Source organism: Pavona decussata, unplaced genomic scaffold, assembly GCF_977016875.1.
Source record: "Pavona decussata unplaced genomic scaffold, jaPavDecu1.1 SCAFFOLD_172, whole genome shotgun sequence".
Lineage (NCBI taxonomy): Eukaryota > Metazoa > Cnidaria > Anthozoa > Scleractinia > Agariciidae > Pavona > Pavona decussata.
In genome coordinates this window covers 12,300-27,500 of record NW_028145583.1, presented here as the reverse complement: position 1 = coordinate 27,500, position 15,201 = coordinate 12,300, and the positions used below count along the sequence as shown (strand labels likewise).

General features: G+C 41.9%; 1 protein-coding gene and 1 pseudogene across 1 annotated transcript in view; one reads left to right on the top strand and one right to left on the bottom strand.

Moving 5' to 3' along the window:
- LOC146463957 (uncharacterized) overlaps nucleotides 1-13,812 on the bottom strand; it is a 21,280-nt gene extending 7,468 nt beyond the window's left edge. The window contains exons 1-2 of the mRNA XM_085083841.1: nucleotides 13,234-13,812; nucleotides 12,540-12,990 (exon numbers count right to left, since the gene is read on the bottom strand). Coding sequence (XP_084939967.1) covers nucleotides 12,540-12,990; nucleotides 13,234-13,812 — 1,030 coding nt within the window. The remainder of the gene's footprint in view (nucleotides 1-12,539; nucleotides 12,991-13,233) is intronic.
- Nucleotides 1,555-2,812, top strand: LOC146463958 (uncharacterized; annotated as a pseudogene).
- Nucleotides 13,813-15,201: the final 1,389 nt, after the last annotated feature.

Below are 15,201 nucleotides of genomic sequence, written 5' to 3'. Positions count from 1 at the left end.
GTTTTTTGTGGTTATTCACACAGTGGTTAAAATTAAAACAGTTTTTGGTGGTTATTCACACAGTGGTTAAAATTAAAACAGTTTTTGGTGGTTAATAATACGGTAGTTAAAATAAAACAGTTTTTGGTGGTTATTGGCATGGTGGTTAAAATAAAACAGTTTTATGTGGTTATTCACACAGTGGTTAAATTTAAAACAGTTTTTTGTGGTTATTCACACGGTGGTTAAAATAACAGTTTTTTGTGGTTATTCACACAGTGGTTAAAATAAAACAGTTTTTGATGGTTAATAATACGGTGGTTAAAATAAAACAGTTTTTGGTGGTTATTCACACTGTGGTTAAAATAAAACAGTTTTTTGTGGTTATTTACACGGTGGTTAAAATAAGACAGTTTTTGGTGGTTATTCACATGGTGGTTAAATAACCACCAAAAACTGTTTTATTTTAACCACCATGTGAATAACCACCAAAAACTGTTTTATTTTAACCACGGTGTGAATAACCACCAAAAACTTTGTTTCATTTTAACCACCGTGTGAATAACCACCAAAAACTGTTTTATTTTAACCACCATGTGAATAACCCCCAAAAACTGTTTTATTTTAACCAATGTATTAATAACCACCAAAAACTCTTTTAATTTAACCACCGTGTGAATAACCACCAAAAACTCTTTTAATTTAACCACCGTGTGAATCACCACAAAAAACTGTTTCATTTTAACAACCGTAATAATAACCACGAAAAACTGTTTCATTTTAACCACCCTGTGAATAACCACCAAAAACTTTCATTCTAACCACCGTGTCAATAATGACGTGTGAAAATGATCATTTTGTAATTTTAGCTGCCTATGGACTCGGTCATCAATGACAGAAGATTTATTAAGTGGCTTTGCTATGGTGTTAATTCATCACGAAACGGGCTGCACTCCCACTCCAACAGAGAGCTATGACATGAAGTCAAATTGGAGAAGAATCTGGAACAGCGTAATACAGGCTCGTTTTTGAGACTTGGTATTCTGATACTGAAACCTGGAATTTTAGCTTAAGTTCCTTCAAGCCGCTGTCTCTGTTGAAACTGACGAAGGCTTCCAACACATTTTTGAAACCTTCTATACAAACCTGACGTAATTAATCGAACCAAATTGTACGTTGGATTAATAAAGTTTTACAACATAATTGTAAAACGCAATTAATGGAGCGTGACGCTCTTGAGCTCAGTTGTTACTGTGTCAACAGTTAGCATTTCGTAATGCAAATTGGTCATGGATGTACTTTTACTCTCCTTGTACAATACCTATTCTTCTAGCATGTTGCAATACCGTCTGTTACATTTATATCCTTCGTTTTGAATGGCTAAAGGTATAAATACCTCTATTCATGTCTCGTTCAGTGCTACGTGAATCTCTTGTATTCGATAGTACTTTACTTGCCATTGGCTTAGTCCTAGACATATGTCTAACTATAAAAGGTCTAGTAAAAGTCTGAGTATCACTCGCTTGCTGTATTACCTACTGTAAGGTCTACCTTTAGTGTCTCTATTTTGTAATTATGGCTCGTCGACGTGGGAATCTAAAAGCCGCAACTGGTCGCGCTCGCAAACAGGATAATCTCTCTTCCTTATCCACTGAGGTGCTTCGCTTATGCCTTCAGGCCCTGAATCTACCGATTACTGGTAGTAAAGCAGATTTGGTTTCGCGCCTACAAGCAGTCCAACATCCTCGTGCGGCTCCTCGTACAAAGCCCGGTCGCGTACAGAAACGCTCGGCTAGGCAGCGTAAAGACCGTTCCGCTGAAAGCCAACCAGCTGTTGCTGTTGCTGTTGATTTCGACGGGGACGCCAGCGAGGTTTCGTCCAGTAGCTCGGTGGCCGACCTCGATGATCTCCTCGATTTTCCTCAGTCTGGTTCTCGGGCCAACCAGGAGACGTCGCCTTCTTCACAGCCGTTCACTGAGACGCAAATGACCGCCATTCAGGATACGGTCCGTTCATCTCTCCAACAGGCGTGCAGAGTTTTCCTTTCCAGCCCACGTATCTCGCCAGCGCTACGCCCGCCACTACAAATCTGCCACAACGCAGACCAGGTGCAGCTACTCCTCTGGGCCTTACTCGCCCCCTAGACAAGAGCTTAACGGACAAGATTCTACGGGGTGAGTACATTGACTTTACAATGTTATTGCCTGATTCATTAACTCGGCCCCAGACTCCCGACATCCAGCTTCGTTTAGATGACTCGGTCCCAGGCTCTTCCGCCCCTCTGACCATGGTACGCAAACGGAAACCTGTTATATTGACACTTTCCATAAGTGGTTAGACGCCTACACCGCCTATATGTTAGTGATCGTTGAGTCGTACCCTCGGCGATCGCTCGAGCTGCTGAAATACCAACAAATTATAAGCAGAGCATCTACAAAATTTAAGGGTCTGGCCTTCCTCTCCTATGATGAACAGTTTCGTCATAGGGCCGCCTACGATCTAACTCTCAACTGGGACCAGGTTGATTTGGAACTCTGGACCGTGACCTTCTCTGGCCTTGCTAAGCCACACTGTCTTGTCTGCTCCAGCCCGTACCACAGCCAAAGCGACTGCCCCAGTGCCGACCCGTCCCGCCCGCAGCCCAAGAGTGGACCCGTCTGCTTCCGCTTCAACCGGTCGTCTGGGTGTGCCTCCAGTCCTTGCCCGTTCCCGCACGTCTGCCGTCGCTGTCGATCTTCTGCCCACTCCATTATCAACTGCCCCAGCGGTTTCTCCAAGAGTGGTCAACGACACCGTGGTTCTAACAGCTCCAGCGACAGAAGCAAGAGATAAAGTCAAGTTTCTTGCCCAGAACTCTGTACCATCAGTATCCACCCCTATTAATGTAGTTGTTTTAGAACGGGAACTTTCTCGCCACCCTGATCGTATTATTGTTAGTAACGTAATTAATTCTCTTCGTTATGGTACACATGTCGGCTATACCGGTCCTCACAAACCCCGGGTATCTCGAAATCTCATATCAGCTATTCAGCACCCCGAGGTAGTTTCAGGTAATCTTCGCAAGGAGCTTGGTTTGGGTCAGATGGCAGGGCCATTTAATTCCCCTCCTCTCCCTAATCTCCAATTTCACCCTGTGGGTGTGGTACCCAAAAAACACTCTTCAGAATGGCGCACGATCTATCACTTATCCTACCCAGAGGGCGATAGTATAAACGACCATATCCCTAAGGACCCCTACACTCTTCAGTATGTTCGGGTGGACGATGCCATACATATCCTCCAGTCCCTGGGCCCGGGTTCTTTCATGGCTAAAACTGATCTTAAATCAGCCTTTCGCCTTATCCCCATTCATCCCGACGATTGGCACCTCCTTGGGATACACTGGCAGGACCAGTGCTATGTTGATCTCTACCTCCCCTTTGGGCTTCGCTCAGCCCCTTTCCTCTTTAATCAGTTTTCTGACGCCCTAGAATGGATATTGAAGCACAATTACGGGTTGCAGCATGTCCTGCATATTCTGGACGATTTTTTCATCGCTGAACAATCCCACATGAAGTGCCTCACAGGTTTTAGTACGTTACTCCGCCTTTTCATGTCCGTGGGTGCTCCAGTGGTCGCGTCAAAAACCCTGGGCCCCTCCCAAGTACTTGAATTTATGGGTATTGAGCTAGATACCGTGCGTATGGAGGCCAGGCTCCCCGAGGACAAACTTCAGCGCACCCGGGATTTACTCAACTCTTTTACCCAGCGCCGGTCCGTACGCTTAGTAGAACTCCAATCCCTTATCAGAACTCTTCAATTCGCATGTAAGGTAGTAGTTCCTGAGCGAACCTTTCTGCAGCGTATGATAAACCTTACCAGGGGGGTCCCTAGCCGCTTTCACCATATCCGTCTAAACAAAGAGTTTTTCAAGGACCTAACCATGTGGAAAGCTTTCCTTGCTGGGTGGCATGGGCGGTCTTTCTTTTTAGACACCACAGTTACCCCTTCTCCGGATTTGGAATTATATACTGATGCCGCCAGTTCTAATGGTTTTGGGGGTTATTTTAATGGTCAATGGTTTCAGGGAAGGTGGCCCCCTCATCTTCAGTTGCACTTGACTCGGGGTATCAGTATAGAGTGGCAGGAACTTTTCCCGATAGTTGTCGCGTGCGCCCTCTGGTTCCCGCGTTTCTCGGGGAAACGAATTCAATTTTGGTGCGACAACGAATCAGTCGTTGCCATCATTAACTCGGGCCATTCAAAGTTCCCTCGTATCATGGACCTTCTTAGGTTCCTTGTCCTCATCTCCATGAAACATAATTTTTATGTCAGAGCTCGTCACATCCCCGGGGTCTCCAACGAAATTGCTGATGCCCTCTCACGTTTTCAAGACGCTCGATTCCGGGAAGTGGCTCCCAAGGCAGAGACCATCCCCTGTACCATCCCGCCTTTGCTCATGACCCTCTAAGGGAGGAAGTCCAAACTTACGCGAACTGGGGTCTGGCATGGAGTACCAACCGTACGTATGGGTCAGGGGAAAAAACGGTTCATCCGATTTTGCCTCATGAACCAAATTATGTCCAGCGAAGGGGATATACTTCCAGCCACAGAAGGTACCCTGGTTTATTTTGGTTCATACCTTGCCAGGACAGTTAGGCATAGTACCATTAAGCTCTATTTATCCGCTGTTCGTAATCTACATATCTCTTGTGGGCACGGTGATCCTCTCCAGGGTAAATTACTTCTGAGAAAGGTTCTTCGGGGAATCCTTCGTTACCAGGGCCAGACCCGCATCCTCCGTCAACCTGTCACTCCGGGCGTGCTGCTGGCTATTCAGCCCATACTTCGCACGTGGTTGGGGGAATGAGATTTTTCAATGATTTGGGCGGCCTTTACCCTAGCCTTTTTTGCGTTTCTTCGGTGTAGTGAATTCACATATCAAGGGACCTTTAAGTTTCGCCCACAGTTTGATTTATCTGCCGACTGTGTATCATTTCATCCTAGTCTGGCTTGCCCGCAGCAAATGTCAATTTTTCTTAAGGCTTCTAAGACTGATGCCTTTCGCCAAGGGCACACGCTCGTTATTGCGTGTTCCGCTTCGCAGGTTTGCGCAGTGACTGCTATGCGCAATTATTTTCTAGCTGCTCGTCCCCGTGGGCCGCTTTTTGTCTTTCAGTCGGGCCGTTTACTTACCAGGTCGGTGGTCGTTAACCTCCTACGGGATGCAGCACGCAATGCCGGTGTACCCCATAATTCCCTCAAAGGGCACAGTTTTCGTATCGGTGCTGCTTCAACAGCGGCTGCTGCAGGCATGCCAGACTGGCTTATTAAAGTCTTAGGAAGGTGGTCTTCAGACTGCTATCAGCTTTACATACGCACGCCCCGCAATGTGTTGCTGTCCGCTGCGCCGCGCATGGCCGGCGTTACTTTCCCGTAAATTATTGTTTTTAGTTGGCTTGGGGGGATACTTTCTTCGCAAGTATCTGTGGCAGTTAAGTCTCGCAGCGACTTCCCCAAGCTTTGTGTTTTTAGGCTATTTTTAGCTCTATAACCTTGAAGCTCGTTATATGCTTTTATCCAGCGCATGCCGGCGGAGTCGGCTCGTAGCGCTGCGGAATATTAGGCTTGAGCTGGTTTTAAAAAATGCCAATACTCTTTGCACTATGCTGGCCGGAGGTTTCAGTTCGTAGTGCCGTGGAGAGTTAGGCTATCAGATTGTTTTAGTTTTGGACCTGCCTACAACTTGTCCGATCCAGCGCTGGTCATTAATACAGTTTAATAGCGCTGGGGAGATAAGTAAGGCTTTATGGTCACGCTATGGGAGTCGTCTGTCACGCCGATCACGGAGCGGTGTTCCCCCTTTTCGCCAAACATTTCGTTGTTATTATTTGTCTGTTGAGATCTCTAGTTAACTTTATGGTAATAGAAACTGCGACATTAATTGAACTTAATCAAACCCAATCACGCCGTTGGGTTCGATTGACTTCGATAATCGAACACAATTGAACCCTCACAAAAAAAATTGGGCTAATCGAACCAAATCGAACGTTTGAATGGGTTCGATTAGTTCGATTGAGTTTGATGGGTTCCATTGAGTTCGTGGATTAGGTTTGATTTTGCATCAGTAATATATATTTTTCTAGTTGGTTTCCCCGGGTCCGATTGTTAGTTGAAAATGGTGGTCGGAGTATGAGAACACACACTGTCTGGGGATGACTCCAGCAACAAAAATTGATTTATTTTCAGTTTTGACGAATTGATGCACAAGACAGTGTCATTCAACATTCAACACTGCCACGTAAAGCTCCAAGCATGTATCGGCCACTTGGATCTGGATATACATGCATTTGAACCATGATGGTTGCTATTGTGAGGGTGCGAAATGCTATGAAATCAAAGCTATCAACGGAAGTCACCTTGTGCAACCGACAATCATTCTCCTTCTCTTTGCAACTAATTTGCATTCTTATAGTCTGTTGAACTTATATCGCTTTTGACTTTACAGTTAACTCACCGTATTTTTTTATTCCCAAAGGTTATTTCAATAAAGTGATTATAAGTTATTGATTCGCGCTTTCGTTGCGAAGTGTTACCTGATGTGAAGGCTACTGGGCGTCATTGATATGTGGGTAGCGTTTTATTCTTGCACTAGTTGCATCTATTTAACAGCAATAATCAAAAATTTTGTAGGCTTATCCACACTCTTGACACATCATGGCTTTAGGCGGACGCGCTTGATTGAGCGGCCCGCGAGTGTTTAAATAGTTGAGCGTTATTTGCATAACATAGGTTTGAGAACTTTCGTGCGTTTACTTTCACACCAAAAACTAATGATCAGGTCTTACACTAAGTGCGAATCAGTTATTGTTATTAATTTTTACTTATTTAGATATCCTAAGACAGTCCCGCCGCTGAACTGGCACATTTTAAGTGATTTTTGTATCGTTCGATTAGGTTCGGAAATCGAACTCAATCGAACTCTCACAAAAATTTTTTGTTTCGATTGTGTTCGATTTCCGAACTAATCGAACCCAATCGTTCGATTAATTTCGATTAAGTTCCACTACCGAACTGTTCGATTGGTTACGTACGTCGCAGTGACATGACAATTTAAGACAAGCATCAGTGCCTTTTGTTTTCTTTAAAGGTCTTAGAGGCAACTTTCTGTGTAGGGGTGAAAACAAAACCCTCCAACTATAAACGCTGTCTGTATAGGTGGTTTACATATTTTCCGCCATATTGATGTACAAAACAAAAGAGGATTTGTTCACATAGTTTGCATATCTAAACGTGTCCTTTGATTGTCGCCATCCCCCGATGACGTTTACGATACCTAAAAGTAAACTGAACAGACTGACTTACCTGCAATGAAAGAAATCTTGCCGCTTACTTGATCACGAAGGACACGAACGATAAACCAAGCACAACACTCTTTCTCGAGAAGTGTGCAACGGGCGGTTACCCAGCAGTTAAGGATCTCGAGGAAACGAGATAATGGCGAGGACATTGGAATTTTGGGAACAGTGGAATCGAATGTAACGGACATTAAATTGTCCTGGACAGCGGAATGAAGTGGACGTGGGATGTCGTGTGGGAAGTGAAAGGTTCGTAGTTACTAAAACAAGGAATGACCTAACATGATCTAAAATGGCCTAAAATGACCTAAAATTATCTAAAATGACCTAAAATGAATCTAAAATGATCTAAAATGACCTAAAATGCTCTAAAATAAATTCCAAATATTCTAAAATGATCTAAATGAAGTGAAACCAAGATAAAATTACAGAATTACAGAACTGAGTGCTTACCAAAAAGGCTGATACAAGGAAGCTCCTGTGAACTGCCGGAAAGACCGAAGAAGACTCGAAAAGTGCCGATGGTTGCACGTAAGCCGATTCGATGACAAAGTTGCGTAAACAAACCGCACTTGAGCGAATCTATTTTTTTGGTCGGTCCGAAAGACCCAAAAATATCGACACTGACCAATTTTTTTCGGGTTCGTTTTCCGGTCGCACACGACAAGGCTAAATTCTTGTGTAAACACTGATCAAACGCTTTTGTAAACAATGTAATTAAAGGCATATATAATGTGCGTCAATTTCCTTAAATAAACACGCAGTTAACAAGTCAAGCGTACCGCATGAAGAAAAGATAACTCTTTGTCAGTTCCATATAAAATAGCTGCATCAATCAAAAGGCGAATCATAGAACTTCGCCTCGTACCAATCAAAACCGCGTTGCTGGGGAAAAACTAGGCACTTCGTACCAATCAAAACCACGTTGCTGAGCGAAACTTGGAACTTCGCACCAATCAAAACCACGTTGCTGGGGAAAAACTAAAAGCCGCGGTTATGATACAGTAATTATTGGGAATTTCCCTGAAGAAGTCTCCGATAGAGACGAAACGCGTTGGAAATAAACAAAAAGTATATAACTACAAGAAGTCTTCCGCTGTGCTGCTCACTAGTCTTTGTTATAAAATTAAAAAATAAGATCATTTAAGATCATTTTAGGTCATTTTAGATTAATTTTAGATCATTTTAGGTCATTCCTTGTTTTAGTAACCACGGTGAAATGTTCTAGACAGTGCAGTTGTGTGGGCAGTGGACTGTCGTGTGAAGTGGAGTTGAGTGGACTCCAGGCCCCAGTTGTTCAAAGGGCGTTATTTTATCCACTGGATAGTTCGCTATCCGGCAGATAAATGTGTGCAAGATTTTCTCGATAGCCCTATAATTTGTGAATAAAGTAGAAGCATATGTCAAATTTAAGAATGGGATTGTGTGGAAAACTTGCCAAAAGCATTGGTTGGAGTACATTTGCTCCGCTGGATGGCGACTTATCCAGTGGATAAAGTTATCCGCTCTTTGAACAACTGGGGCCAGGATGTCAAGGACTGTGGATTGTCGTCTCATATGCCTCATATGCAGTGATCTGAAACTGACGTCTCCAGAAAAATTATTCCAGTCCGTCTTCAACGGCTCTGTTAACCTCGTGAAAACTCAAATTTTATTGAATATATAACTAAATAAGTAAATAAATTAAATGTTCATCTCAAGCAGGCTTGACTACTGAAATGGTTTTTGTACGGTGCTCCTGAGTATCAAATTAAGAAACTTCAAAGAGTCATGAATGCCAGTGCTCGATTGGTTTACTGCGCACTAAGTATTGCCACGTTACTCCTTTGCTAAGAGAACTCCACTGGCTACCAATGCACTTGCGCGTAGATTTCAAGATTCTCCTTGTTACATTTAAGATTCTTCACGGTGTTACGCCTAGCTATCTTAAGGATCTTGTCTCTGTCTTACCGGACTCATGTTACCAACTACGCCGTAACAATAGAAAGACCTCGGCTAAGAACAAAGAAGACTTTGGGAGATCGCGCGTTATCGATGGCTGCCCCCTTTTTATGGAACAGTCTTCCTCTGCCAATAAGACAGGAAACATCAATCGACTCTTTAAAACGCTCTTTTAAAACATATTTATTTAAGAAGGCTTTTAGTTGATTATTTATTTATTTTTAAATATTGTAATTTTATCGGGTAATTTTACTGGTTTTTAATTTAGTTATTAATAATATTGTAATGCGCTTTTGAGTATTTTTATAGAAAAAAGCGCAATATAAGTATTAAATATTATTATTATTATTATTATAAATAAATAAATAAATAAATAAAGAGGTAAATAAATATAAATATGTATTGAAATAAATCGCTGCCTTTAGAGTACCGCTGTAGAAACCTAAGGTAACAAGGAACGTTTAATAAAATAATCTCACTTGATATATCCGAGGATACGTCATAGAGATCTTAACATGGACAGTCAGATAGAGACGGAAATTCTGCTCGCGACATCGGGACGAAAAAAATGTTTACAAAAGAGAAACGGCAAAGCCCCGAGAATCCGGTATTAAAATAAAAATAAGAAAGGGCGTGCAATTTTGATGATAAGAACATTTGTATCTCCAACTTCATTTGTGGTCCCGATTTTGGGGATCATTTCGGTTCAATTTGGGGATCATTTCCGGTTGGGAAACATTTGGGACTCCGAGAACATTTGCGGCGCGGTAAAGTTGGACGGGCAAAACATGACCAAAAAAATGTTACATCACATTTCCTTTTATTGCGCAAATGAAGACAGTTGTTTGACTCCCAGGGGGGTACTCGGGTATAAACATGACGGAGGGGGGGGGGGGGGGGTCCACCGGAGCCTAATATTTTGCTCCCAAAAAAATACATGGACCTTATATTGTGCACCCAAAAAAATACAAGACTGGAAATTTTACACCCAAAAAAATACATGACTTTTATACCCTAAAAATGCAATCTTAAGAACAGTATACAAATTATTGCCTTTCTGCCTTTCGGATCTTGTGCGAACTTTGGCTTGAATTGCGTAAGAACTATTAGCCTTGCAGAAATTCGAACCCCAAAAAATACGCTTATATTTTTCAGACCCAAAAAAATACGTCGCCCTCCCTCCCCCCCCCCCCCCCCCCGTCACGTTTACACCCGAGTATACCCCCTGGGACTGAAACCTGGAAGTCCCTTCAAGCCGCTGTCTCTGTTAAAACTGACGAGGGCCGCACAAATGTACCTCTATAACAATACTACTCTCTTCCGCTTCCTCGGCCAGTGTTGAGTCTTAGCCGGTATAACCATCAAAGCCTAAAACTCGTTGTCTCTCTTCACGGAGTTAAACTTGTTTATTTGATAAAAATGGAAAGGTGGTATAACCAACAAAGCCTAAGGCTCATGGCGTTGTTTCTCTTCATGGAGTTAAACTTGTTTATTTGATAAAAATAGAAAGGTGGTATAACCAGCAAAGCCTAAAGCTCACGGCGTTGTTTCTCTCCACGGAATTAAACTTGTTCATTTGATAAAAATAGAAAGGTGGTATAACCAGCAAAGCCTAAAGCTCACGGCGTTGTTTCTCTCCACGGAGTTAAACTTGTTTATTTGATAAAAATAGAAAGGTGGTATAACCAGCAAAGCCTAAAGCTCACGGCGTTGTTTTTCTCCACGGAGTTAAACTTGCTTATTTGGTAAAAATGGAAAGGTGGTATAACCAGCAAAGCCTAAAACTCACGGCGTTGTTTCTCTCCACGGAGTTAAACTTGTTTATTTGGTAAAAACGGTAGAACCTACCATGAGATAAGGCTGATTCCAACTACCCCAAAATTAGTACAATGATCACAGTACTGGCCCAACAAACAATCGTACGGTACTTATGGGCAAATACTATCTCTAAAATATTTCAGATATATAAAGGACGCCTGGGAAGGAAAATGACAATAAGTTTACAGTTGGAATAATTCTTCGAAATATTCCTTGGTGCGACAGCCCAACCCCACTCCCCACAGGATCACACTATTCAACGGTTGAAAATTTTAAAAACTGCAAAAGCCGTGAACGAAGATCCTGCTTGCTTGTACGTTGGATCTCACAGGAGATCTAATCAGCCAAACTTGAAAAATAGACGATGAGAAGTCCAAAGACTACTGCAAAGCTGACACAACGTAATATATTTTAAAACAATATTTCGGCTGGCCAAACCAGCCTTCTTCAGGTTTAGATGTTTATTCAACGGTGACAGCAAAGGAAGACAGTTAAAATTTAGCATTATTTAAAGTTCGCAATTGAGAAATGTTATATTCCCAACACAAAGAATTATAACGCCTGCAGCGCAATCCTGCTTCCACTCAAAGATCATCGTCCCATGACAAACTAATTATTACACGCTCTCCAGCAACAAGACATTGGGATGCCTGTGCATTTCATTGAAATAGACCATTTCTGAGTTGTTTTGAACCTCATTTGAACCTCATTACGCTAAGGCTAAGCTAAGTGCAAAGGTTTTATTATAGAAATTTGCTTTCATTCACATCCAAACAAAACTAATTTTCATGTGAAAAGTTTTGCACATAGCCTTGCTTTTGTAGTGAGATTCGCAGCAACTCAGAAATGGCCTATTACCAAGGACACTGGGGGATGGGAACAGGTGTTTATATCAGAAGGCTGTCTATTTTAGCGATTTAATACTAAGTAAAATGTTTTGGCTGGGCAAATACATGCGCCTGTAATAATAGGGTAATGCAATTAAGTGGATGATAATTAGGTGGGTATAACTGCAACTGGAACGTTTGTATATTGACCCTTTTATTCAAAATGCATTGAATGTTGCACAAAAACCTGACCATCACCAGCTGCATACGGTGATAGGGGAAGAGAGACTAAACTAAAGTTAATTTAATCATTAGTTAAATGATCTTTATAGTGGTCAAAAAGTAGCGCCTCACTACTCAACTCAACTCATCTTGACAAATCTAGCAGATGTTTTTCAACATGACCAGTTTCTGGTCTCATCCAGTAGTGGTGTTCTAGCAAAGTGTAGGTTTTTCTGGATGTGTGATCATGAAGCAATCTCTAGCATCCTGATGGGATACATGTGCAAAACGTGTTGCACTGTTTTCAACACAGTATGAAAGTTTACATGTCTCCTCAGATGTCCAGCCGTGACAAAACATCTGCCAACACAAGTTTGCATTTATAAGGATTCTCTCCAATATGGACTCTTTTATGTCTCTTTAGAGTTCCAGCTTGAGTAAAACACTTGCCACATTGTTTGCATTCATGAGGCTTCTCTCCAGTATGGACACTTACATGCATTCGCAGGCTCCCTGCTACACGAAAATACTTGCCACACTCTTTGCATTTATAAGGCTTCTCTCCAGAATGGACTCTTTCATGTTCCTTTAGATGTCCTGCTACAGTATAACACTTGCCACACTGTTTGCACTCATAAGGCTTCTCTCCAGTATGGACTCTTTCATGTGTTCTTAAGGTTGTTGCTAAATTAAAACTCTTGCCACACTGTTTGCATTCATAAGGCTTCTCTCCAGTATGAACCTTTACATGTCTCCCCAGATTTCCTGCTTGACTAAAACACTTCCCACACTGCCTGCATTCATAAGGCTTCTCTCCAGTATGGACTCTTTCATGTGTTCTTAAAAGTGTTGCTTCACTAAAAAACTTACCACACAGTTTGCATTCATAAGGCTTCTCTCCAGTATGGACGTATCCATGCATTCGCAGGCTCCATGCTACACTAAAACACATACCACACTGTTTGCACTCATAAGGCTTCTCTCCAGTATGGACGTATCCATGCATTCGCAGGCTCCATGCTACACTAAAACACATACCACACAGTTTGCATTCATAAGGCTTCTCTCCAGTATGGACGTATCCATGCATTCGCAGGCTCCATGCTACACTAAAACACATACCACACAGTTTGCATTCATAAGGCCTCTCTCCAGTATGGACGTATCCATGCATTCGCAGGCTCCATGCTACACTAAAACACTTGCCACACTGTTTGCATTCATAAGGCTTCTCTCCAGCGTGAACCTTTACATGTCTCCTCAAATTTCCTGCTTCACTAAAACACTTGCCACACTGTTTGCATTCATAAGGCTTCTCTCCAGTATGAATCTTTACATGTCTCCTCAGATTTCCTGCTTCACTAAAACACTTGCCACACTGTTTGCATTCATAAGGCTTCTCTCCATTATGAACTTTTACATGTCCCTCGAGATGTCCTGCTTGCCTAAAACACTTGCCACACTGTTTGCATTCATTATGCTTCTCTCCAGTGTGGACTCTTTCATGTCTCCTTAGGTGCCCTGCTTGACTAGAACACTTGCCACACTGTTTGCATTCATAAGGCTTCTCTCCAGTATGTACTCTTTCATGAGTTCTTAAGTTTGTTGCTTGACTAAAACACTTACCACACAGTTTGCATTTGTGGGTGTTTAAGTGGCCTCCTTTATGCCCCGCGACTCTTAGCATTCTTCTTTACTGCTATTTAATACCTGAAAAGTAACTAAAAACCAAAAAAATAAATCGTGAGCTAAAAAGCCTTTGCAACATCAAAAAAGCACAAAACTTAAAACATTCCATGTGACTGGTTAGTTGTATTATTGCTGTGTTTACAGCTAAGCCATTCAACTTGGTTCACATTACAAACATCCTACATGTACAATACTGATTTGAACGTCAATGACTGCCATATGCATGTTAAAAGAATACAAGATGCCCGGCTAATGGCATTTACACGGAATGCTTAATGTAGCCCCAATTATTCCCATTGTATGTTTTGCAGATATTTAAAAGCTATCCTCCCTTCGCAATTGAAATAATTGAATAGTTTTATTGAGATATATTGCGTGATATTTTATCGTTGTGTTACTGGGAATCATACCAGAAATAACTCTGCAATAACGCCATGACCCAGCTGAACTGGTCTGGCCTCCTCTAGCTCTGATCCTTCGCATTGATTTATTCGATCTGTTTTTGAAAGCGTAATTTCTTCGCTGTGAACTCTCCCAATTTCCATTGTTTGAACTGTCGAGTACTACCTAGAAGTTATTATTTCGATTTACTGCTTGAAAAAGGTTTGTTTTCTTTCTGAAAACGGCAGATCAGAGTCTTAAATTCAAACACGTGGCCGCCATAGAACGAAAACAACTTTTCCAAATGATGACTTGCTTTGACGTCACACAGGTAGAAATATGTGGGTCCCCTCCCTCGTGAAATATGTGCCGATAATAGATTTTGATTGGGCCGTTTTTGTTCAAGACAATCAGAACAATAAATCCCTTCTGGGAGAGGGCAAAATTTAATATAGGTTTAATGAATAAATCAAATAATGATTTGACGTCACACAGGAAAGGATGAGTGGGTCCCCTCTCTCATGATATGTGCCTGAATAATAGATTTTGATTGGGCCGCTTCTGTAGAAGACAATCAGAACAATACCTCCTTACTGGTAGAGGGAAGAGTTAAATGCATAAATTAATGTGCCGATTTGTGGCTACCATAAAGAAAAAAAAAAGATACCCGACCCAAACCTAGACAAAGCCTGCCCTGCGGGCATTCCGTGTAATAATGTTACAGTAAGTGCAGGATGTTTTCTCAAATTAACCTTGTTTTATGGTCTACTTCCTGGTATTTTTTTTTTTTGCAGTAGTTTTGTATTTGCAGAAGTCATTTTAATTATCTGGTTAAAAAAAATCTTAATCAAACAAAAAAGTGGGCAGTTACAGGAAGGGCTTGGACGAGGACTGGCATTTCTCTCCAGAATAGTTTACCAGCTAAAATGAAAGAAGCCCTGATCACATGTTAGTTGCGACTCGATGATATCCAGCTATAATGCCATGGCAACAGCACACAAATGCA